Source organism: Bombus huntii, chromosome 9 (genome assembly GCF_024542735.1).
Source record: "Bombus huntii isolate Logan2020A chromosome 9, iyBomHunt1.1, whole genome shotgun sequence".
Classification (NCBI taxonomy): Eukaryota; Metazoa; Arthropoda; class Insecta; order Hymenoptera; family Apidae; genus Bombus; species Bombus huntii.
This window is the reverse complement of record NC_066246.1, coordinates 4,681,383-4,704,183: the sequence shown is the minus strand read 5'-3', so window position 1 is coordinate 4,704,183 and position 22,801 is coordinate 4,681,383. Positions and strand designations below refer to the sequence as shown.

Below are 22,801 nucleotides of genomic sequence, written 5' to 3'. Positions count from 1 at the left end.
TTATTTATTCTATTCACGCATAAAATGAACTTTAAGGAGTTATACCAGTGATTGTATGGTAGCACTTCATGCCGAAGTTTGATGCTGTGGTATATACGTTATCATCTTCCCTTTCCTTTTTTTCAATACCTTACTGCTGTAGATCCTGTATGCATTGATGCATGCAAGAGCAATTAAAAAGTCGAATTCACCATAAAAATAAAATTTATATTTTTTTAAGATATAAATTGGCAGTTAGTAATCTAAAAAAGGGGAGTAATAATTTCTTAAGCGTAGTATCACGTATCCCTATATCTACGAATCTATAGATAGTAAACAAAGTCTACGACATGTTGCACTAAAAACTTAAAATTAAAGATAGATTTTTTTACTGCGTTCACGTGTATCCATTAGCGTAATTTGTACAATGACTAGTGCTGCTAATTGATCAGTCATTTAGATCCATTCATGCTGTGCATATCCAGCAATGAAAGAGGTCTAAAATAAATAATTCATAAACATTACAAATTGTAGCGTACATTTCTTCCTATTCATTGTAAGATATTAGGGATCTGAGAAATATGTTCTTTGTTTTCTTTTCGTTTTTTCTTTTTCTATCTTCTTTTCTTTTTTTTTAAATAAAATTGTATTATCATTACATCGTGTTACTTTTGCATATTGTATACATGCATCCCTTTTGCTGGATTCTAATTTCCACGCCTATTGAATCAGTGTTCCAGCAACAGGGAACTACTGAAAATGAACCAAGGTGTTACATCGTTATATCGTTCGCATGATCGTTTATCTTTATTTCATAATGTTATCTACTGGGTCCATTGCTCTGCCCGCTGCATGATCGAAAACTAATCGATAATGTACATAGCCGAAGGAAATTTATTTTGACTCATTGAACGCAGGTAAGTGAATAAATGCATTATGACCTTCTGCTTTATCGCTTTGTAATTATGCTCGTTCTTAATTGTGATGTTCTTTCTCATACAGGTTTTTTTGCTACATTCTTATTCTTTATATTAATTTAAACGATTCTTGTTTACTCAATATAGTTTTAAAAAGATTTATTCGATTATAGAATTTTATTAATTATTAACAAATTTATCATTACTTAAAATCAGAATCGAATAAAATATATTTTCTACGCAATTATGCGTCTTCTAGCGTTAAATAATAGCAAACGTTATCAGACTAAAACAATCTTATTTCTGTTGGCCTATGTCATAGATATTAATGCATGTTTTTCGTTTATTTTTAATGTTTTAGGAAATCATGGATTTGTGTAATGGTCACTGTGGATTGATGTGTTACGATTCGGATGAAGAAGAAGATTCCAGTCCAACAAACTCGCCAGTTTCGACACGAAGAATTGTGCCAAGCCCGCCGCTACCTCCTCGACGACCCTCTCCATCCCCCACGCCAAATAATCATTTGAGGAATGGTCGTCTGTTAACTGTTCCAAAAGAGAATGCTCCACCACCACCTTCATCGACAGCTCAAACGACATTCAATTCTAATACTGACAATCAGCAAAATAATAACAGTAAGCAATAAAAAGTAAAACAATTTAGAGAAACAGAATTTGTTGCGATGTTAATTATTCCTTTCTATTCTGTCTAACTAAGTTGTTTTATAACATCGATGTTTGTTTTATTTTACCAGTAAACTCCGAAACAGGGTACGATATGCTACATCGTGCCTCTTCACCGTCTCCAATGCCACCTTCTGCACCGTTTACAGTAGTCAGAAGTCACGTTCGTCGATCACAAGGAAATCATTTGTCCACAACGCAACAGCAACCACCGCCGACTTTACCTGAGAAATCTAGTCGTATCAGTGGCGGATCTTCGGCGATGACCAACCAAATTACGTCTAGCAATAATGTGCCACCGGTTCCACCACCATTGTCGGTGCCACGACCTCCAAAAGCAACCAGCAAAGAGCACAACAGACAGGATCACCATTACGAGAACACGATCGTGATACCCGGTACGAGACAACACGTCGTGAGGAACATTAATCTGGAAGCGAATACAGCTCGATTGTCCGCCCTGATGAGAGGTAAGGACAATCCCACCGGTTCTTCTAAGCCAGAATCCGCGGCATACGAGAACGTGAACGTCGAACACATTTCCAAGCTGACGGCTCTCGGATTCGCACAAGACGCCGTGATTAGAGCTCTCGGTATTACTAGGAACAATCTTGAAATGGCTTGTGACATACTACACGAATTTGCCACGAAATCGTCTTGACCAGGTATGCATAAAGTGCAAACCTAAAAAAAAAGCAGCAACAGATTATCGTGTTATTCACATTTTAATGGACACTACCTCATAATTCTATTGAACGATAGTGTTTTCCTTGAAAAGAAAAAAGAAAAAAAAAAAAAAAAAGAAAAGAGTCAATACATGATAGACTAATAAATTTGATACGGTAGAAAAAAGTAGTAACCGCATTTCTTCTTTTACAAAGACCAGATTTAGTCACGGTCTCTTCCTTATTTTTTATGTTTCAGGATTAAATACAGAAGAATCGTAACTGGCTCTACTTGCCGCACTTTTAATGTACATTATAAGTAGAAACGTGTAAAACTTGCTGTCGCTGATTACTGGAAAAAATCGTTTTTTCCCCCCCACAAGCTCAGATATCTGGAAATTCGAGCAATACACGCACCAAGAGCCGACAAAGATTTCCTGCCCAGTTAATCGGCAATATCTTCGATCGTTTTTGCACGCACCATATGTCGAAACAATCTTCGTAGAAGATATTCTGAAATACCAGTGTATTTCTTTTCCTTACACATATTCACATATATACACGATCAATACAAATAGAAGAAGACTGCTTAAAACTGCGAGAAGACGCGACAAATGTTACAAATGTAAGTAAGAGTTTTGAACTTTACAAGAATAGTTCGCGGCCGCTGAGTACAAAGTCTTTCGTTTCCCGCGATCGATGCAAGCGAAAATTGCTACCACATGTTTCCCTACGTAGTTCTCCAATAACTACATTTTTCAATCTAAATACTTAAGACAAGGATTTATATATACATTTTTAAAAAGAGCATCTGCATGCAATTACACGATTGTACAGTGGCCAAATTTATTAATAAGCTAATTTAAACGATTCTCCCTTTTTTATCCACATATGTATTTGTCGTTGCTTGTTCCTTGAGAAAAGGAATATTCAGATCAAATTTTTACAAAATATTTGAAATAATACCTCATATACATATAATATATAAATCGAGTTTAACTACGCGCAAGTTATATTCGTTCCAATCCGATGCAAAATACCCTTGAATATTTTTCATGTGCTCCATAGAATTGATATTAACTGTATGAAATGTTTCGTCGATCGCATGTAGTGATTAGCGTTATTTATCAAATGTGATACTTATGTTTTAATAATTTTCGACTGCACTGAATAGACCCATCGATGCATGAGAGGTGAAAATTGTTAATCGATATTTAATTATATTTAGAAAGAAAAGTGTGAAGAGAAAGAACCGAATACTAGATCATGCGATTTGCTTTTGAAACTATTTTTAATAGTTTTGATTTGAGTAATCTACGAAAGTTCAAAAATAAAAATACTCGTAATTGTAAAGCCTCTCCCTATAAGATAATTGAACTTACGGTTAACGACGATTCTTTGAAATTCTGTGACTTTTCTTTGTCGTATCAAGTCATATCTTAACAATTGTAAAGAAAGACTTAATTCTTTCCGTGTAATAATTAAATATTGTCGTCGTGAACGATGAAGAAAACGAAGCACACTTCAATGTCGTGGACAAATTACATTGGAATCGATCCTACCTCGCGATCATACCAAAGGAATGTCGTTATTCTGTAATCGAATGAAGTACGTTGTTAAATGCCGCCTGTAAAACAGGAACAATTCGTTATATTAGACTGTATATTTTGGAGAAGGCAATTAAAATGTTTAAAAAAATTGGACAAGAATCACAGTATTGCGCTTGCAAAATGCAAGAATGTGAATAGCGTTGTTTCATAAATAAAATAACGGTCATTTAAATGGATACGATTTGTCCTACAAACTTACACAATGATTATATTTAACAAAAATAGATGTTTATTTACATACTTTATTAACAAGTGTAGTAAAATAATCATTCAATTCCATTTGCGAAAAGAATTATTAGCCTCTGTTACAAAATTTCGTAGTCCGATATAGGTACTCGATGAATTCAGCTACTCTATTTTTCTACATTGTATACTATTTTGAGATTGGTATGTACTGTAACGTGTTACAATCATTTTGAAGACCGTTCTCTCGAAAAAAATCAATCGGTACTACTACGTTCTCTATCGCGCACTAGCATGTAAGATGAACCGTTTGGTGCAATACCTAGAATAGAAGGTAGATATCTTTCTTGATTGAATTATTCGTTGTAAAAATTATTTTACATATTTCTCCAAATAAAATAACATGTCGTTTATAAGACTGGAAGATGTTTTACCTGATGCTTAAAACACAATTGGGTACATCACGATACAGAAGATAATTCTATCTGCATTTTTTCGTATCTTTCTGCTTCTTCCTTGCTAACCGATGGAATCAATTCGTGTGCGGCTTTTAAAAAGTCTTCCAATTCTACGCCAACATATTCGTCCAATTTAATATCGTTAGAGTTATCGTGATAATTACTTAAAACTCTTCGCGCAGCATTCAGCCATGCATTTGAACAGATAGAATACAAATCTGCACCAGTTGTGTGTTCAGGTAATTGATATATTAACTTTTCTAATTCTTCTCCATTTTCATGGAATTTGAATTTACGAGTCAGTGCCTTTAACACATTAAATTGTGAATCACGATCGGAATGAATCCCTACATATAATAATTTATCGAATCGACCAGGTCTAAGAAGGGCTGGGTCAATCAGATCCGGCCTGTTTGTGGCTCCTATAATGAATATACTACTGGAACAGTCAAGACCATCCATTTCAGCGAGTAATTGGGATACCACACGATCCATTACACCTCCGCTATCTCCACTTCGTCCACGATTGGGTGCTAACGAGTCCAATTCGTCGAAGAATATTATACAAGGTGCTGCTGCTCTTGCCCGCTCGAACACTACGATGTTGCATTTTTTATTTTTCAGATATATGTTTAATACGTATTTTCATTACTTTACCTTGCCTAACATTTTTCTCGCTTTGACCGACATACATATTCAACACTTCAGGACCTTTAATTGATAAGAAGTGAAGCTGATACTCTGTCGCTACAGCTTTAGCAAGAAGCGTCTTTCCGGTTCCTGGTGGTCCATACAAGAGAAGACCAGATTGTCCGAATCCTAAAGTGTTCATCAAAGGTAACTGAATTCGCCGCATTATTTCATGTTTCAGCTTCATTAAACCACCTATGTCTTCCCAATAAACTTTTGGTACACGCGGTGCACCTTTACAATCTGTATATATCGATTGCATGTATTCTGTAAATGAAATTGAACGAATTAAAGCTGATATATTGTAAATAATAATTATTTTTACAGCATTAAAAGTGTACCATAAGCTTTATCAAAATCTTCTTGTAAAAGTGTTAATGGTTTCAAATTCTTAGTACTATCTTTGCAGTGAAATTTTACGGCATTGAGTATTAATGTCGATAAGTCTGAATATCGAAAGTCAGAACACATCCCAGAAATTTTTGATAAATTGACCTGATGATTGAGATTTCGTTTCATGAGTAACCACGAAATTAAATTCGTTCTTTCATTCTGATCTAGATGTTTCACGTGAATCGTTTCGATAAAAATTCTGTTTAGTTCAGCCGGTATATCAGACTCATTTGTAGTAGCTACTATAATAACTGGATATCTTAAATATTTATTATATAATGAATTTATTTCGTTGGAAAAGGTTGATATCACTCTTTCATCCTTTTGACCTTCAGAATTTCTTCCAAATACCTACAAATACTATCTTAGAATATTTGCAAATAAATTAACAAAAATATCTTCAAAGTACCTCTATATTATTTAAGCACAGGATACATGGTACAGATTGTTCAGCATTACGCAGTACAATACGTAATTTAGCCTCTGTCTTTGCTGATGTTAAAGCTTGAACTTCAGCAAAATCTGTATTAAGAAAGTTTAAACCTATTTTTTCAGCCAATATTTGGACTAATTTACGTTTATTTAAACCCTGTGCACCCTTAATAAGGAATATTGGCTTTATTGATAATTGTATATCTGTTTAAGAAATAAAGCATTAAATATCTAATTTATATTACTTAGATGCAATTAGATATTTAAACATTAATCTTTACCATGATTAATAAATGGCAAAATGCAACGCTCTAATTGTTCCAGAGGTGCTGCTAAACTTGATGGATACGAGTTTACATACTTCTCTTTGGTTTGATTGTAAATAAAATGTTTTTGAGGTAGATAACTATGTATATCCGATTCCTGAATGAGTGTGGTTTCTCCATATAAAATATAAGAAGTATCACTATCTGTAAAATCTCTATTATCATTGATGATAGAATTGACTTTAAAATATATTACAGACAGTAAAGGATTGGTATGCAAATACATTTGGTCCAATATATATTCCTTTATATTAATGCTAAATAAATCATTTTTTCTTAAAAATCTAGGTTCAGAGAAATAATTTTCTAATAAAGTACTTATTAAATTATCTGTGCTTTCATATTGATTAGAAATCATAGAAATTTTGGCTTCTCTAGCAAAGTTAATAGTGTCATCTTTTGCTGGCACTGAAAAAGATTGGAAAAATTGATTTTTTATCAAATTCTTATAATCACTTGTCCATTAAAATATATTTTGTACTTACATAAAAAACATTTATCAATAGTGCAATGCAATGCATTTTCTATATTATATTTCATAGTATTTGATGTAAATATTTCAATTTCATCAGTGTTATTTAAAGGTACAACTAAAACTTTATATTTTTTTATAGATACTGTAGAACATATATAAAACCAAGTTGGTGTAGTAATTCTAACATATTTTATGTTTGCCAATAAACAAGAATAACAGTCTATATAATAATTCTTTTCATTATAAAATTGTTTTATTAAATTCTTCAGAATAAAGTCAGACAAAATAATCCAGTTATATTTTGTATCAATTAATGTTTTTAATCGAAAAAGCGCGTACTGTACAAATGTATAAAAGAGTACGTAATTATAGTTGTATTTCATTAATAATTTTGTTAATTCTCGTAAAAAATGTATATAAGAGTATAAAGAATTCATATTGCATTTGTTTCGATTAAAATTGAAAGTTGGAGCCGCATGCTGAAAAGTAAAAAGAAATCGATTTCTATGCAATGAAATGAGAGTCAAAGTTATTTAATAATAGCATTCGCAGCATGAAGATATAGTAAATTTTATACTATCTCTTATATATAATACATAAGTATGTGTATTTTAAATGATATGTCTTGATAAATAAAAATTTTTAATGAAACTTCCAAATGATTTGAAATGAATTTTCATAATAATCATAAAAAGGAAAAAGATAAGATCACTGGCGTACCAATTTTGGACCAATCTGCCAAGTTACTATAGAAACAGTGACGAAGTGGAAGTTCGAAGATCATGCGAAGTCCCTCTGCAACAGCTGTCCTATTGGTAATTTTCAACAGAGATTTGCGTGAAAACTATATTAAGCACGATAAATCTCTGGCTGCATCAGTTCTCAATTATTTCGCATAGTAGATCCAATTAAAATTCGTGATTAGTGGGACGGTAACTCTTGCATCATTTAAAGCACAGCGTAGCAGAAGACAGTGAAAAACCGTTGTTGGCCGTAGCCGTTAAATGAAAAACTAACCTAACCTAGACTGATAGCGTCCTTATTGGAGTTATCAAGACTAGATTTATTCAAATTTGAAGGTCCGCCGCGATTCGAAGAATATTATGCAAAGTTTTAGTACGTGTGAAAGGTTAAGTGTTTCCTAAAAAGACGTTGCTTACGCTTTGTCCTACTATTTCATAGCTTGAATGACTGTTTGCATTATGTTTAACTGAATACATTTTATGGATTAAGTACTTACGGACTTAAAATCTATTCGATTTCCTACATTCTCACACTTTATAACAATATATAATCACTAATATGTTGCATTGTGACACACTGAATAACGAGTCATTTAAAATTTAACATGTAGTTCTATTGTTCCAATTTTTGAATACAGTTTGAAATACCTTTAATACAGACATTTAAAAAATAATCTATCAACTTTTTATTATTTCAATCTTTTTATTTTTAGAATATAAGGTGATTTAATTAAGAAATTATAGAATTAAGAATGGATCCTGCTACAGTTATTGCGCTTTGTAAAGAAAATATTCAACCATTACGTTATGGACGAAATGCTGCACAGTTAGGAACTGCATTAAGGGCACAAGAGGATGCAGATGTTCAACAATTACTCTTACAAGAAAAACAGTGAGTTTAACAATTAACAATTCCTTTTATTGAATTATGATTAAATTAATAGTTTTCAAAGTAAAGTTTTTCTATAATTTATCATGATTATCTCATTATATCCTAAAATAGTAATTTCATGTTATATTTTTAGGATGTATGAAGATGCAATAAAAAATTATGAAGGAGATGATCCTTTAGAAAGTTGGTATGAATATATACTTTGGGTAGAACAAAGTTACCCAAAAAGTGGACATGAGTCACATATTGGGAAACTTTTGCAACAATGTTTAGCTATATTTGAAAAAGAGACCAAATATCACCAAGATCGTAGATATATACGTCTTTGGATTAATTATGTAAGATATTTAAAACATATTTTGTGTTAAAGAAATGTCTCTCTTGTTATTTTATAAAATAAGCATTTGGTTGCAGATAAGTATGCAAAAAAATCCATTAGAATTGTATCAACTTTTACATAACAATGGAATTGGGACTATGGTTGCAGATATGTACAGGGCATGGGCTTTTGAATTAGAACAGATAGAAGATTACAAACGTGCTGATGAAGTTTATTTAATGGGTTTATCTGCCTTAGCAGAACCACAGGACGAATTAGATTATGCGCACAAGTATTAATCACAAAACATACAAATACTAACAAAATTATTAACACAATAACATGCACTTCATCCATTGTAGAAACTTCCAACTCGCAGTTGCGCGTAAAACATTAGGACGTACGGATGATCGTAATGAAGTATCATTGCTTGAACAACGTCAGGCTTTTAGTTCTTTAAAAGCAATAAAAGCTGGGAAAAGAATTGGTAGTATACGTACTGGACATCGAGTACGTGAACACTTTCCTGGTACAGTTCCACAAATTCCATCAACGATGCATCACACTCGGCCAAATTCCAGGATACAAGTATATCAGGTATAAAAGTATTAAGATATTCAAAATACGGTAGTATAGAAATACATCGAGATGTTTCTATAGGATGATATGCCAGCTGAAATGAAAAATTCAAGTATATTAGATCATGTACCAGTAGAAGATACAGTACATAAAGAAAATACAATTAAACCTGGCCCATGGAATGGTGGAGGTAGACGATATCCGTTAATGACACCTAGTACAAAGTTAGCTTTCAAAGGTGCAATTTTATTTACAACAAAATAATATTACTAATGCGTAAGATCGCTTTTTTTATGCATTTTATTGTTACTTAAATCTTAGTTCACGAGGATCAACCAGATGATTTTGATGCAAACAATCTAAGATTATTTCCAAACCATACATATTTTTTTGATGGTAGCAAATACCCAGAGCATTTAACTGTGCCTGTATTTGTGCCAGATCCTCCAAATCCAAATATTATATTAAGGCCACATTATCCCAAAGAATTAGTTTATGCTAATAATATGGATCAAAGTATGGAGGAAGTAAGAGCCCAGTTGTATTTACAAAGGTAATTTATTTTTGTTAATAATTATTTAGATGATAAAATTATTTTGAATAATTGTGATCAATATTTTATAGAGCACAAACTTTAGATAAAAAACATGATGTGTCAGATATAAGAGGGACTAATCATCAAGTGCAGCATAAAGGTTTTGAATCTGAACATCAGAGACACAATGTATCTTTACAAGAATTGCAAAGACAGAGGCAAGAATTTGAACAACAAGAGTTAACAGAGAGACAAAGGAAAGTAGAACAACAACTTAGGGAAGCCGAACAACTTGAGTTGGATAGACAGAGACTTCAAGCTGAACAACAAGAACTCCAAAGACAGCAGTATGAAGCTGAAACTCAAGCATTAGAAACTCAAAGGCGTAAGGCAGAGCAACGTGAATTAGAACGATTAGAAGCAGAAAGAATTGAAGCCGAAAGGATCGAAGCAGAAAGACTCGAAGCTCAGAGAATGGAAGCAGAATTGAATTCGCAACGAAAATTACAGTCTAGTTTTATGCATCAACATCATACATCATCATTAAACACTGAGCCTGAAGAACATTTACTCGGACAAAGTCTTACCGTTAATACGAAAGAAGCAATGTCAGTCGTACAAGACATGTGGCGCTCTCCGGATACAGTACCTACAACGCCTAATTTTCGTACTCCTATGACACCTAGAATTTCAGATGCCAAGACCAAATTATCTTTTGATATACATATGGATAGTTCAATGACGCAGCATGCAATGTCAAACAGCAAACATCATTCGGGATATAACATACAACCTTATAATGATCAAGAAAATCACCAGAATTATTCTGCTCATCAAAGTTATTCTAATCAAGAACATCAAAACTCTTATAGTAATCCCGGATTACATAATACATACCAATATCAAATGCAGGTATAATATAAGTTATATATAAAGAAACATTTTTATATGTAGGAAATTATTATACTAATTCTTAAAATAATTAATTACAGCAACAAGTACATGAGCAACAAGTACAACAACCTCATTCCCGACTGCATCATTCACAGCATCATCAACAATTAATTCAAGCACATCAACAGGCTCACGTGATTTCTCATCATCATACTCTTCCCCATGTCTCGCACTTGCAGTCTCATAGTCAGATTCAACATCATCAATCTCATCCTCAACAACATCAACCATCACATAATCAACACCTTCACCATCAGCCACACCAAGCACATCAACACATACAACATATTCAACAAGTTTATGGCACCATAATGCCCAATGACATTGCTTATCAGCAGTATCCTTCACAGCTAGAATCTACCTTAATACAACAAAATGTAGAGCCTCAAAAGCAGCTTCATTATCCCCCATATAACGAATTAGACATTGAAACTAGCAAACCATACAGGATGCCACCCGAATTACCGTATATAAAGTCTCCAGGAATGAATCGTAGAGATATTAAATATCTTGAAAGTGCCGAAGATAAAGAAAATGCTATCGTCGTTGATTATAATGGACCACTAGAAGAAAATATGACGCCAAAAGCACCAGATGAAAATAACTTATATATTGACGAAAGTCTTGGTATTAGTCCATTGACGGGAAATAATGATACTTGTTACACAGAAGCATTTAATACACAATTAACAAGTTCTACACCTATGACTAATCAATTTAGGCAGTCTTACAAAGTAGCAGAAGGAACTTCACAATATCCAAATCAGTGTGCTGCACCTCTACCGTATGCGACTTTTTAATTACATAATTAATTAGTACAACAACATTCCAATTTATATTTATTTCATATCTCATTTACAGCTCTTCAGAGGCACCAAATGCAGAAACTGAAGACAAGTTGAGTGTCATACTAGAATCTACTAGAGAATATATTTCAAGCAGTTCTGGCAGCAGTACCCATACAAGAAATACTGTATTGGGCTTTACATTAACAAAAGAAGATCTGGTTCCTATAAAAGAACAAAGTATTACTAGAGGTATTTTAATCAAATATATTAACATTTTTTTATTTATTGTAACATTCTTTGTATATGAAGGAAGATTTTTTATCTAACAAGGTGGAGAAGATGAAATAAAAGATGTTACTCTTTCTGCAAACCAACCTTACGAACAAAAATTACAAACCCAAATTCAAGCTGTGCACGCTCAAAGTCCGCGTACGGTACAACGTAATGTGGATCAAATTACTTCTGAAATTAAGAAGAATTGTGATCTACGAAAATCAATTAATTTTAAACTTAACGAAATAGAACAAAAAGAAAAAGTTGATACAATGGAATGTGAAGAGCACCACGAACCAATGGAAGAAGCTGAGGAAGAAACTTTCCAATTACCTTCAGGAAATATAAATCCTTTCGATAGAAATTTGATAACTGGTCTTTTAAAAAAAATAAAATTTCCTCAGCCATATCATGCAGAGGGATATGTGAGATTAAATATTAACTTAAATAAGCTTGTGCCTTCTACTATGATTACGCTTGGTCAGTGTATTTCGATGTAAAAACATCAGATGGAAACATTTTTTCGTTGTTTCGATACTTCTTACCTTTACTTGTTTCACGTATTTAGGTACTGAAGCGTACGATTTGGGAAAGTGCCTTGGAAAGGGAACGTACGGTACAGTATTCAAAGCAGTGAATTTGCAAACAGGTCAAATAGTTGCCCTGAAAACTCAAAAACCTGCTTGGGTTTGGGAGTTTTATATCACTAGGGAAATAAAAAATCGTCTTACTAACCCACATATGGTAAAATATTTATTTATAGTATTCATAAATAACGACTTTAATAAATAATAAATAATAATTCTTTTTCTAGTTACGTGGATTTATGGATGTCTCGATGGCATACGTCGCGAATAATAGTAGTGTATTAGTTTCAGAATATTCCAGATTTGGAACATTATTAGCAGTAACAAATCAAATAAAAATTACCACGGGAAAACCATTGTTAGAACATTTGGCTATATTTTTCACGATTGAAATATTGCAAATTGTGGAATATTTACACAAATGTCAAATAATCCACGGAGACATTAAACCAGACAATTTTCTCTTAATGCGTTTGTATGTACATTTACATGATATATTTATATTTTATGAAACAAATCTATCGTGTTACATTTATAAATATAATTTTAGACCGACGGAGGATGTAAGGCCGACGATACAGTTAATAGATTTTGGATGTAGTATAGATATGAGTCTATTACCAGAAAAAACGACATTTACTCAGGTCATAAAAACAGAAGATTTTACGTGTATCGAAATGCAAACTGGAAAACCGTGGACGTATCAGACTGATCTGTATTGTTTAGCAGCGACAAGTCATTGCTTACTATTTGGTAATTATATGAGAGTTTCGAATATTGGTGGTCGTTGGTTTATCACATCGAAAATACCAAGGTATTTATATTTAAACAAAAGTATTTTTTAGTTATAAAGTTGTAAAGGGTATGATGCATTAAAGATTTACTTAAAAATACAGGTATGCTAAAAAAGCTGCTTGGGAGCAATTCTTTACAGAACTATTAAATATTGAATCGTGCGATAAAATGCCCGATTTATCAAAATTGCGCAATATGATGGAGGAAACATTAGCACAGATGACAGATGCCCAACAGAAATTTAGAAATTTTGTCAATATCTTAAACAAACGATAACAGTTACTGAATATACTGTATCAAATGTTGTGTCCCAATGTGTGCACATATTTAGAAAAGAACCAACATTTATTAAGAAAAATTAATGTTACTATGCTATTTATTATCAAAGTTAATAATATGGTGATATATGTAATACACAGTTAATAATACATGAAATGCACTTTATGGCCTGCTTCGTGGAGGCTTTAATGAACTGTATTGCTTGCACATAATCAATTATATTAAAAATACGAAATATTTCATTCGACGAAAGAGAAAAAGAACTTTTCAATCTGATATTACAGACATTTTATGCTCCATAAGTTATAAAAATGTCTTTCAAGATACCTCGTGACATAGTACCTGGATGTTAGCATCTGTCACGTAAGTTATGTAAAGGCAGATTTGTATAATAAAGTTGAGTAAAAGTAAAACTTTGAGAAAAACGAATATGTAAAAAAAAATAAATATTTATAATACAATGCGCGTGAGATAAATGCGGATGGTTTACTCTACGTTTTGTAATTACTAATGTCTTATAATTACAAGCAGAAAAAGTTGTGTACTAACATATTACCAAGTACACGATACAAGCTTGCATACTATATCTAGATAATATGTATGTATAATATGACCTATATGAGATAAAATAAACTTTTGTTCTACAGATATCAAATTTAAAATTCGAAATTTTCTTACACGCACGTACATGTATTTTAATGTAATAATGTCAAAAATCAAATTGCTCTCATATACTCTGTAACAAAACAAAAACGTAATAAAAGCAAAAACATTTATGCTTCAACAACTGTTCTTGATATTTTGTTTTATTTTAGATACGCTTCGATGATATTTGATAACAAAATATGCAAGCTCATAGTATGCAAAGATTTAACACAATATATAACCAACTCTATACAAAAGTTATATTGATGTATGATTTTTTAGTTTGTTTTATATTTTTCAGTTTAAATGTGCAGGCTTTTTTGCCAATATCCACTAAACAGGCCTTTATGTAGTATATTTTATAAAATGGAATTTATTATATCTCTAACACGCATATGATAGAAATGTCAAAATTTGTGTTCAAACGATTTGATTTTAGATTTTATAAAATGCACAAGAACACTAGGTTGTCTAATATTTAAAGGATGATATAAATTACATGTATAGCATTATAAAACATATTGATAATAATAGACAACCTATTGCTCTCATTAAAAAATTTCTGAGAATATGCCTTATCTTATTTTAACGGTGCAACGTAAAAATATTTATATTCGTATAAGATATATATATATACAATTAGTCGATACATCCATTATAAAAATGAGGGACAAAATGACGAGTGGTACACATCGATGGAATTAGGTTTAATTATACAAATAAATTTAAAAAGAGTATTATCTTAGCAGTAGGTGATATTTACTACCGTTAGTTTACTTATTTTTATAAAATTTAAAAAATATATATTTCTCTCTTCTAAGATTTCTAATCATATTTAAAAGCTTTTGTTCCATAGACTTCTTTGTGTATTATTGTTAAATATATCTTATTACATGAAATTAAAAGTAATTGAATCATTGCAGGCAAGTTTTACATTATATATAAATTAGTAAGATCTTGTAAAATTTTTCTATACCTTGTTATGTTATACTGGTCATTCACAATAACAGATACATGCATACCACGAAATCTTGTATTAAAAAAAGTCAGATTCTTCTAAATATACCTATTTACAAATATTAATCATATTTTAAAAATTGTTATACGGTAATTGTGAATTTTGTAAATCAAATCTAAAACTTTCACGAACTATAAGAAATTAATATGTGACAAATCTTTGTTTAAAAGCTCATAATTGCAAGAGGACATTGCACAAGTGCATAATTTTCATATTAATATAGCTATATAAGTAACATAATTTAATCCTCTCTTCTTTTCAAGTTTTACCATAAAATTTTCGATTTAATAAATACAACAGCAAATTTACATTAACTTTTGCTTTACCAAACATATCCATAATTGGTGCACCTTCAAACTGTAACTCAAGTAATTTTTGTATATCGATATCAATCTTTTCCATTTCTACTCCCATAAATTTACAACGCACGCTAAAAAGACCACTATGTTCTGTTGGACTTATTTCAAAAATTACATTTTTAAACTGCGATTGTGGAAGTCCATCAACTTCTAACAGTACTCCTTTTTCTTGTAGTTTGGCCGCAGAATATTTCAGTGTCATCTTAGATCTTAATTTAACTTGATTATTTTTTTGACTGGCTTTAAGTGCTTGCAAAGATCTGTAAACAATTTGTATCCATTACAAGTATGAAATGTAAGGAAAAATTATATACATACCCTTTGCCTGTGTGTAGATTCTCCAAACATCGTTGTATATATTCATTATAGTACTCTACTTGTTCTTGGTAATATTTGCATTTTTTTTCCAGTCTTTGTTTAGTTGTTCGTAAAGTCTGTAATTCTTTATTCCGAATAATTCGATATTTTCCTTTATTACAAAGATCTTTGGCCACTGCAGTTATAATATTTTGATACCCATCGTCTCGACTGACCCATCCGTCAAGTTCGAGTTTATTAAGATACGCCCGTAACTGAAGCTTACAATCATTCAACGATGAACTGTAAATAAATTTTTATTTTTTTTTTTGTTTAATAATTAATAATTTGTTTCATTACTATATACTATATACCTCTTATGAATAGTAATTAAAGTAGGTGATAAGCTGGAGCATTTTACGTCGTGTAGGTTTTTTTGCACAGGAGAACATACAGGAACTTCTAGAGCTTTAACTAATGTTTGACCTTTTAAGAACTGCAGTACAGAAACCAATAATTCTTTCGTTTTTATGAAGAGCTTGTTCAAACTAGCATCTTCGTCTTCTGGTACTTGAAATTTATTCGTGAGTACCAGACATACTTCCATTTTCCCAAAGCGTATTAAATTCGCTTCACAAGCAACATCAGCTAATAAATAATTGTAATATAACATATTAGGCTCGATTAAATAAAATGAATGATAATAAATTATTTCTTACAGATTCCAAGTAAAGATGCAACAGTTGGCGCAGGACCTAAATCATCCAATAAATCATGTAAGGAATCCATTGGATCTGATGCTATCTGATCTTGATATTCTAACATAAGACAATGAGTATCACAAATTTCCTGTAAGTAATATAATTAAAAAGATTAATAATGAGAAATTTCCGATTTTTGCGTGATTATTACAGTTCGTTTACTTGTAAAGAAATATAAATCTCAGGTCTCTGAATGAGTGTGGCTTCCGTATATTCGTGTATACAAAAATGTTCTTCTAGATCTTCAATTTGACAACAATAACGGAAGAATTTTTTAAACTTTTCATGGCATTCAATTATAAATGGATTCAAACAAACTAGATGTGTGGCCTCTTCACCAAACTAAAACAAAAATTTATATAAAATGTGTGTCTTTTGTTTAGTTCTAAAGATTATGATTGTTAAAATGAATGTAATTACCCCTTTCTTAGAAGCAGCAAATTGTAATATTTTTGCAATACTCGCTAAATTTCTTCGTTGATCATTTGATAATGATCTATCAATTGGTAATGTAATTATATCGAAAGCATCTGGAGCTACAATAGCTGCATTTATAAAATGATAATAAATCAAATTTCCCACTACTTTCAAAATATCTTTTTCTGGAGCATTTGGAAATTTTTCAGTTAAGGAGTCGTTTAAAATTTTAGCCATATATAACATTCCATATGGTATCAAATCTCGTGATTCAGTTATTTTAGTCAAAAATTCTAAAACAGTACTTTGTAATAATTCTATTCCTTTATTTAATCTAATTTGTACTTGCTCATAATCTAAAGCTTGTTGTTGTGTTACCGTATAAGGCAAATTCCTGTTGAAACAAATGATTATAAAACAACATTGACTTACATATTTGCTTTAAACTTACGATGTTTCTCCTGTTTCCATTTCTAACTGATTTCGCCAGCACTTATAAATATCAATGGGATTCGTTTCTATATTTAATGTACGATCGGCTAAAATTTTTTCAATAATTGGTCCAACAATTTGTCTCAAAGCTCTTTGACCATTTAATTGCCGTGCATAATTTACTGCCATTTTCAAGACAAGAGGGTTTCCGGTAACGACTTCAGATGGTTTTTGAAATTTACATCTATATATTAAATTATAATTATTAGTTATCTTACATTTGAATTATATTCATCATATCATATTTTTATGTAATGGTCACTATACCTGATTTCTTCTTGTAATGCACTCCCAAATAATTTTAATAACAAATATTCTTCTCTGATATTTGATCCAAAGTTAAACAATGTTAAAATCACATTTTGGAGAAACTTATTTGTTTTACTTTGAGGTAAGAGGAATAAAAGTTTTGATAAGTATTTTGGATTAGTTTGCAGTGCATAAAACAAATGTTGATATCCTTCCAACATTTTTCGACCTTCTTTAGTTAATGATTTTAAGCCTTTGTGTGAAATAACACCATCCGATAAAGAGCTTCTTTGATCTCTGTTGGAATGCTTTTGCTTTGCAAGAGTTTCTAAGCTCCTTCCATGGGCTACAACATCCTAAAATTTATAGTCTTGTAGATATATTTTTAATCAAGTCTAAATTCAATATATTTTTTTATTTTAAACATTACTTGTAGTGTAATTCTATTTTGTATAAGTAAACCAATTTTTATATCCATACTATCCAATTGTTGGGATAAAACCTGGTTGTGTCGTATACTTTGCACAACTTCGAGTTTTAAATTCTGTAACAGTAAATTCACTATAGAATATAAATAATTGAACTATTGTTATAATATTAAACACTTATACTTGTAACTCTAAGTCTTTGTCATAATCCTCTGCGTTAAAATTTAAAATCGCAGAAAAATGACGAACTACAGGAAATGGTGGTTTTTCCTTATGTAACAATGAACGGAAAGCATGTCTTTCGGCACGACTCCGCCACAAAGCTTGTATTTTTATAATTTTTTCTTCCTAAAAAGTATAATATATTAAATAAACTAATTCAACTCTTAATGCATCATATATAAAGTTGTAACAAAAAAGAAATGGATCATTTACATGTTTTCTATAATAATCCAATATGTTTGCATATTTAGTTTCCACTTTCAAAGACGTATTTTGAGATTTTTTTTCATTATATTTTTTTTTATCTTCTAGTAATTTCTCATATTGTTTACGCTGTACTATACTTCTCCACCAAGCTTGGATTCGAATAATTTTATCTACATTATTATAAAAATATGTAAACCTGTTAGAAAGTTTTTTTCTCAATAAATATCCACGGGCATAAGCTTGGAACCAGATTATCTGATTATTTATTTTACACTTTTTGTGTTTTCTTGCAGTAATGCTTTTTATTAATTCCTGGAAATAACGAACAGATATACCTTTTAACATTTTTTTGATTTAAATGGCTTAAATCTTTTAGTTGTACAATACTTTTATGTCTTCCATATCAATATAAAATGTTTCCGTCAGATTTTTTGGACAATCCCAAGTATAATTGTAGTTCTTTAAATCTAAATAGGATTCATTATTTTTATGAGTAACATAACGAACAAGTTCGCAATTGTACTTTTCACTCTGAAATATGGAAGAAAATTATTAAATTACATTCTGCATTAAATATATAGTTTACTATACAATTATACCTTCATATTTTTTAAATCGTATAAGGTTTTATAACAATTTTCTTTATATTCCTCTGGTATTTTAATACCAAATTTTTGAAGGCATTGAAGTATAAATGACATATCATTTTGCTTTAATCCAATATTAATGTTTGATAAAAATTTACAGACTGCAAAAAAAACGAAAAATATTATTAAAGCACTATAAGCATAATAATAAATAAATAACATATGCATGCATTGTACCATTTTTAACATTTGAAGATTCTGTATTAACAACTTTTGTTACATTTTCTACATCTTCTAGCCACAATTCAGAACCATCAATATGTTTTTCTTCGAGGCATTTTTTAAATAATTTCAAATAAAGAGATACATCTTCTGGTGAAACAGGAGTTTGTAATTTTAAAATAGAATTTTTTAAAGCAGCTATAATACCATTTCGGTCATTTTCTACGACAGCAGAGTTTAATTGACGTAGAACTTGTATTACTGTCAAGACATTAAAAAATTAAAAATATTGTATAATTTACATAGATGTACACAGTTTACACAAAATATACCTTCATCATCAATTTGGCACTGTTGATTGACAGCATCAATGCAGTCTTGAATATCGATATATGTTAATAAAGGACATTCTTCATCAGCTGCCTGCTTTTTACATCGAACTGCTGCTAATGCTCTATAATACTTTACTTTATTCCCTTGATCTAATTCCTAAGATATGATATGTATATATATATATATATGTATATGTACACAAAAATAATTACTCATTACAGTTATAATTATAAAAATATAAACTCACAGAAACATGGCAATCTGGATTTGTCAATGCTTGATAAACTAAATCTGGATTTCCCGTGTCTACAGCTTTACTAATTTCTGCAATCGTTGATAAAACACGCGTACTGGCTACAATATCGCTATATGAAAGGTCGTTCTATTAAGGATATTATTTTTATTAATACAAATTTTTTACATTATTTTATATCTTACATATTCTATTTTTACCTGAGATTCAATACGATCAATTTTCATCTCTTCATAATATAACGGTAATGCAAAATCATCAATTTTTTCTCTCAATCCTAAATCAGGTTTTTTTAGAACTTCATAGAAATCATCTCGTACACCATTTTGTAATATTAGATTTAAAAGTTTTACACAATCCTCACCTACGTTAAGAAAAATATTTGGAATAACAATTACATTTAATAAGATAATCTTTGTTATGCGATACTAACGTTTCCGAGATTTAAGTGCGGTTTCATTTGCTTTATCAATTTCCTTCTGAAATAGTTGCTTCCAATGATGATAATTGCTTTCTGAATATATATTGTTCCACTCAGAGCTTTCTAATAATTGCATTAGTTGTTCTTTATACAATTGTGCGTTCTCGTGAATGATATTCTGAAAAAAATAAAATAATACTGATAATAGAAGAATTATAAACGAATATATTAATAAGAATGTCAAGGTAAAACATACTTTTAAACACAATGTAGACGTCTTTAATATATCCATAAAATCATTATTTTTACAACGAATAGACTGAATTATATTTTTCATAGTACACTGAACTAAAAAAGATGTGCATAGTTAGAAAGAGAAACATAATTCAAAAAATAATAATTAGAAAATAATAATTCTCATTACAACTTACCATTAACACAATTAATATGACCTTGAATTTCTGCTTGAGTTAATAATTCATCATATACATCTGGTACATAAGTATCATTAAGAGACTGTTAAAATTATATTATTAATACTTATTAGAGATATAACTAAAGAAATTTTGATTAGGAGAATCATTGCTTACTCTATTAAGCATAGCTTGTGCTTTAGATTCCTTTGCTTCAAACAAAGCATCAGTGTATTCCTTACAGTAGCAAGGCATAATATTGTTCAACTGCACTACTTTATTTTGAAGAGCAGTTAATATTTTCTCATTATTCTTAAAATGAAATATTCATTCATTAATTATTCAAATTGTTACTTAAAGTACTTTATAAATAAAAGTGACATCCATACTTTTTCTGTAATAGATTGATTGACTGCTATTACTGCAGCATGAAGTGTTGCTGCATCAATCTCCATATTATTTGCTAATAAGCCGCCAATTTTTTGGAAGGAAGGCATTTGAATTCCATATTTCTTTAATTCCTTACTAACAGCATTTATTTCTTCCTCTAGAAAGAATGAAATGGTAACAAAATAACATGATCAATGGATTTTTTCACAGTTTAGTAGAATCACACAAGTACCAGTAAAATTCACTTTTCCATATAAGTCTTGAATTTGTGGAGCTTTGCCCAGTTTAAACAAATGAGTACTCAGAGCATGAATACAATATATTGCACGAGGCATATTTTTTTTATCGTAGATATCTGTTGTTTCTGGCTGAAAAGTCTATTAAAAAATTATTCTTATTATTTTAGGTAAATATAATTATAAATAATAATTTAATCTTATGTAAAAAAAACACGTACTAGTGGTAACTGCATGGATTTTAAGCACTTTAAAAAGTGGTTAATATTATCTGTATGTTTAAATTGTAAACCAACTGCTGCATAGCGCTTTTGTTCAGAGTCATATATTTTATGAACAGACAAGGATTCAGGTGCCATAAAATGGGCAAGTTTTGCTAAATACACTCCGTTTCTTAAATTCTCTTCTAATTCAGTTGTTGGTGGTAAAGTTTCTCTAAGACATGCTTCCATCCATCTATTAAATAAGGAATATTTAGTCATTCTTAAGTAAGCAGAATAATAACAATTTATTAAAAACTTGGCAATATATTTACTTCTTGGCTTCCTCTAAATGACAGAGGTATTCATAAGCAACTGTTTTATGACGTTGTTCATCCATTTCATCTGCCGATTTACGGATATCCGACCCTGCAAAACTTTATCTTCTAAATAAAGAATCAAAATCTAGGTATGTATTCCATAACAATATTACTACAATATTCAATTTCATGTTGCAACTTTCGATTTGACATTTACATGATATAGAGTACAAAGAGAAAATTAAATGTCCACACTGATCATTAATTTTACCTCTTTCATGATTACTTAATTTATCGTCGATATCACTCATATCAAAGGATAAGAAAATGCAATTAACACACAAAAAGTGAGAATGACACACAATAGTTGGAGTACGTTAAATTCTACAAATTCAAACTTGTTCAAAACTACAAGAATGGTGCAACACTGACAAATCGTACCAACTGTAGCGTTGTGTATCTCTAATACACCGTCCAATACTATTGGACAATCTTGTATGAGAAAGGACTATTGTCTACTAACTTCGTACCTCTCATAATTCAATTCAATTCGATTCGATTCGATTCGATTCGATTTAAGTGAATAGACGTAAAACATAAATAATAAATGATTGTTCTTAACTTATTAAACACCAAATAAAATAACTAAATAACAAAGAAAAATTCAATTTCAATTTTATATATAGACTTTAAGATCCAAAGTATTAAAAATCAGTTAAACTAATCAGTTAAGAATTGAAACTAAAAGGAAAAGTTTCTTGAACGTCAGGAAT

General features: G+C 30.6%; 4 protein-coding genes across 9 annotated transcripts in view; 2 read left to right on the top strand and 2 right to left on the bottom strand.

The window, feature by feature from the left end:
• Positions 1–4,458, top strand: part of LOC126869298 (E3 ubiquitin-protein ligase CBL-B) — a 16,793-nt gene extending 12,335 nt beyond the window's left edge. Inside the window, exons 6-8 of one of the 3 annotated variants that reach the window (XM_050625658.1) lie at positions 1,258–1,534; positions 1,654–2,052; positions 2,507–4,458. In XM_050625658.1, the coding sequence (XP_050481615.1) occupies positions 1,258–1,534; positions 1,654–2,052; positions 2,507–2,529 (699 nt within the window). In that variant the 3' untranslated portion in view covers positions 2,530–4,458. Of the gene's footprint in view, positions 1–1,257; positions 1,535–1,653; positions 2,249–2,506 lie in introns of those variants that run through there. The other 2 variants (XM_050625656.1, XM_050625657.1) reach the window with 2 other exon arrangements.
• LOC126869297 (peroxisome assembly factor 2) lies at positions 4,064–7,683 on the bottom strand. Its single transcript, XM_050625655.1, has 8 exons — positions 7,535–7,683; positions 6,825–7,293; positions 6,295–6,747; positions 5,991–6,217; positions 5,530–5,932; positions 5,156–5,455; positions 4,475–5,094; positions 4,064–4,362 (listed from the first exon to the last, which is right to left on the bottom strand). The coding sequence occupies exons 2-7, from the start codon at positions 7,249–7,251 to the stop codon at positions 4,502–4,504; spliced, it is 2,403 nt and encodes an 800-aa protein (XP_050481612.1). The 5' UTR covers positions 7,252–7,293; positions 7,535–7,683; the 3' UTR covers positions 4,064–4,362; positions 4,475–4,501.
• LOC126869292 (serine/threonine-protein kinase pakA-like) lies at positions 7,488–15,125 on the top strand. 3 transcript variants are annotated; one of them, XM_050625644.1, is made up of 15 exons: positions 7,488–7,629; positions 8,271–8,449; positions 8,583–8,787; positions 8,864–9,060; positions 9,131–9,365; positions 9,429–9,585; positions 9,669–9,900; positions 9,972–10,794; positions 10,875–11,620; positions 11,698–11,873; positions 11,955–12,377; positions 12,466–12,641; positions 12,712–12,959; positions 13,035–13,298; positions 13,381–15,125. In XM_050625644.1, the coding sequence occupies exons 2-15, from the start codon at positions 8,310–8,312 to the stop codon at positions 13,553–13,555; spliced, it is 4,197 nt and encodes a 1,398-aa protein (XP_050481601.1). In that variant the 5' UTR covers positions 7,488–7,629; positions 8,271–8,309; the 3' UTR covers positions 13,556–15,125. The 3 variants fall into 3 exon arrangements, with proteins under 3 accessions (XP_050481601.1, XP_050481600.1, XP_050481602.1); XM_050625643.1 differs by lacking the exon at positions 7,488–7,629 and adding an exon at positions 7,782–7,930; XM_050625645.1 differs by lacking the exon at positions 7,488–7,629 and adding an exon at positions 7,796–7,943.
• Positions 14,896–22,801, bottom strand: LOC126869291 (ras GTPase-activating-like protein IQGAP1). 2 transcript variants are annotated; one of them, XM_050625641.1, is made up of 26 exons: positions 22,300–22,801; positions 22,044–22,137; positions 21,730–21,964; positions 21,505–21,649; positions 21,272–21,429; positions 21,060–21,194; positions 20,901–20,985; positions 20,726–20,817; positions 20,482–20,647; positions 20,249–20,412; positions 20,043–20,177; positions 19,795–19,951; positions 19,478–19,723; positions 19,253–19,401; positions 19,041–19,184; positions 18,660–18,965; positions 18,408–18,572; positions 18,227–18,340; positions 17,815–18,152; positions 17,507–17,731; positions 17,059–17,449; positions 16,801–16,980; positions 16,597–16,726; positions 16,252–16,525; positions 15,899–16,180; positions 14,896–15,840 (listed from the first exon to the last, which is right to left on the bottom strand). In XM_050625641.1, the coding sequence occupies exons 1-26, from the start codon at positions 22,337–22,339 to the stop codon at positions 15,480–15,482; spliced, it is 4,911 nt and encodes a 1,636-aa protein (XP_050481598.1). In that variant the 5' UTR covers positions 22,340–22,801; the 3' UTR covers positions 14,896–15,479. The 2 variants fall into 2 exon arrangements, with proteins under 2 accessions (XP_050481598.1, XP_050481599.1); XM_050625642.1 differs by lacking the exons at positions 21,272–21,429; positions 21,505–21,649; positions 21,730–21,964; positions 22,044–22,137; positions 22,300–22,801 and having other exon boundaries at positions 20,901–20,960; positions 21,060–21,143.

Bases quoted from the DNA above. Each gene is read 5' to 3' on its own strand.
- LOC126869297 (XM_050625655.1), bottom strand. From the start codon at position 7,251: ATGAATTCTTTATACTCTTATATACATTTTTTACGAGAATTAACAAAA. The intron at 6,218-6,294 runs GTAAAGATTAAT...TTTCTTAAACAG, and splicing joins TTTGCCATTTATTAATCATG to ATATACAATTATCAATAAAG. The intron at 5,456-5,529 runs GTACACTTTTAA...TTTCATTTACAG, and splicing joins AGATTTTGATAAAGCTTATG to AATACATGCAATCGATATAT.
- LOC126869291 (XM_050625641.1), bottom strand. From the start codon at position 22,339: ATGAGTGATATCGACGATAAATTAAGTAATCATGAAAGAG. The intron at 21,195-21,271 runs GTATGGATGTCA...TTTCATTTTAAG, and splicing joins ATCAATCTATTACAGAAAAA to AATAATGAGAAAATATTAAC. The intron at 18,153-18,226 runs GTAATGTTTAAA...TATAAATTTTAG, and splicing joins AAAATAGAATTACACTACAA to GATGTTGTAGCCCATGGAAG.
- LOC126869292 (XM_050625644.1), top strand. From the start codon at position 8,310: ATGGATCCTGCTACAGTTATTGCGCTTTGTAAAGAAAATATTCAACCA. The intron at 9,366-9,428 runs GTATAAAAGTAT...ATGTTTCTATAG, and splicing joins CCAGGATACAAGTATATCAG to GATGATATGCCAGCTGAAAT. The intron at 13,299-13,380 runs GTATTTATATTT...TTAAAAATACAG, and splicing joins ATCACATCGAAAATACCAAG to GTATGCTAAAAAAGCTGCTT.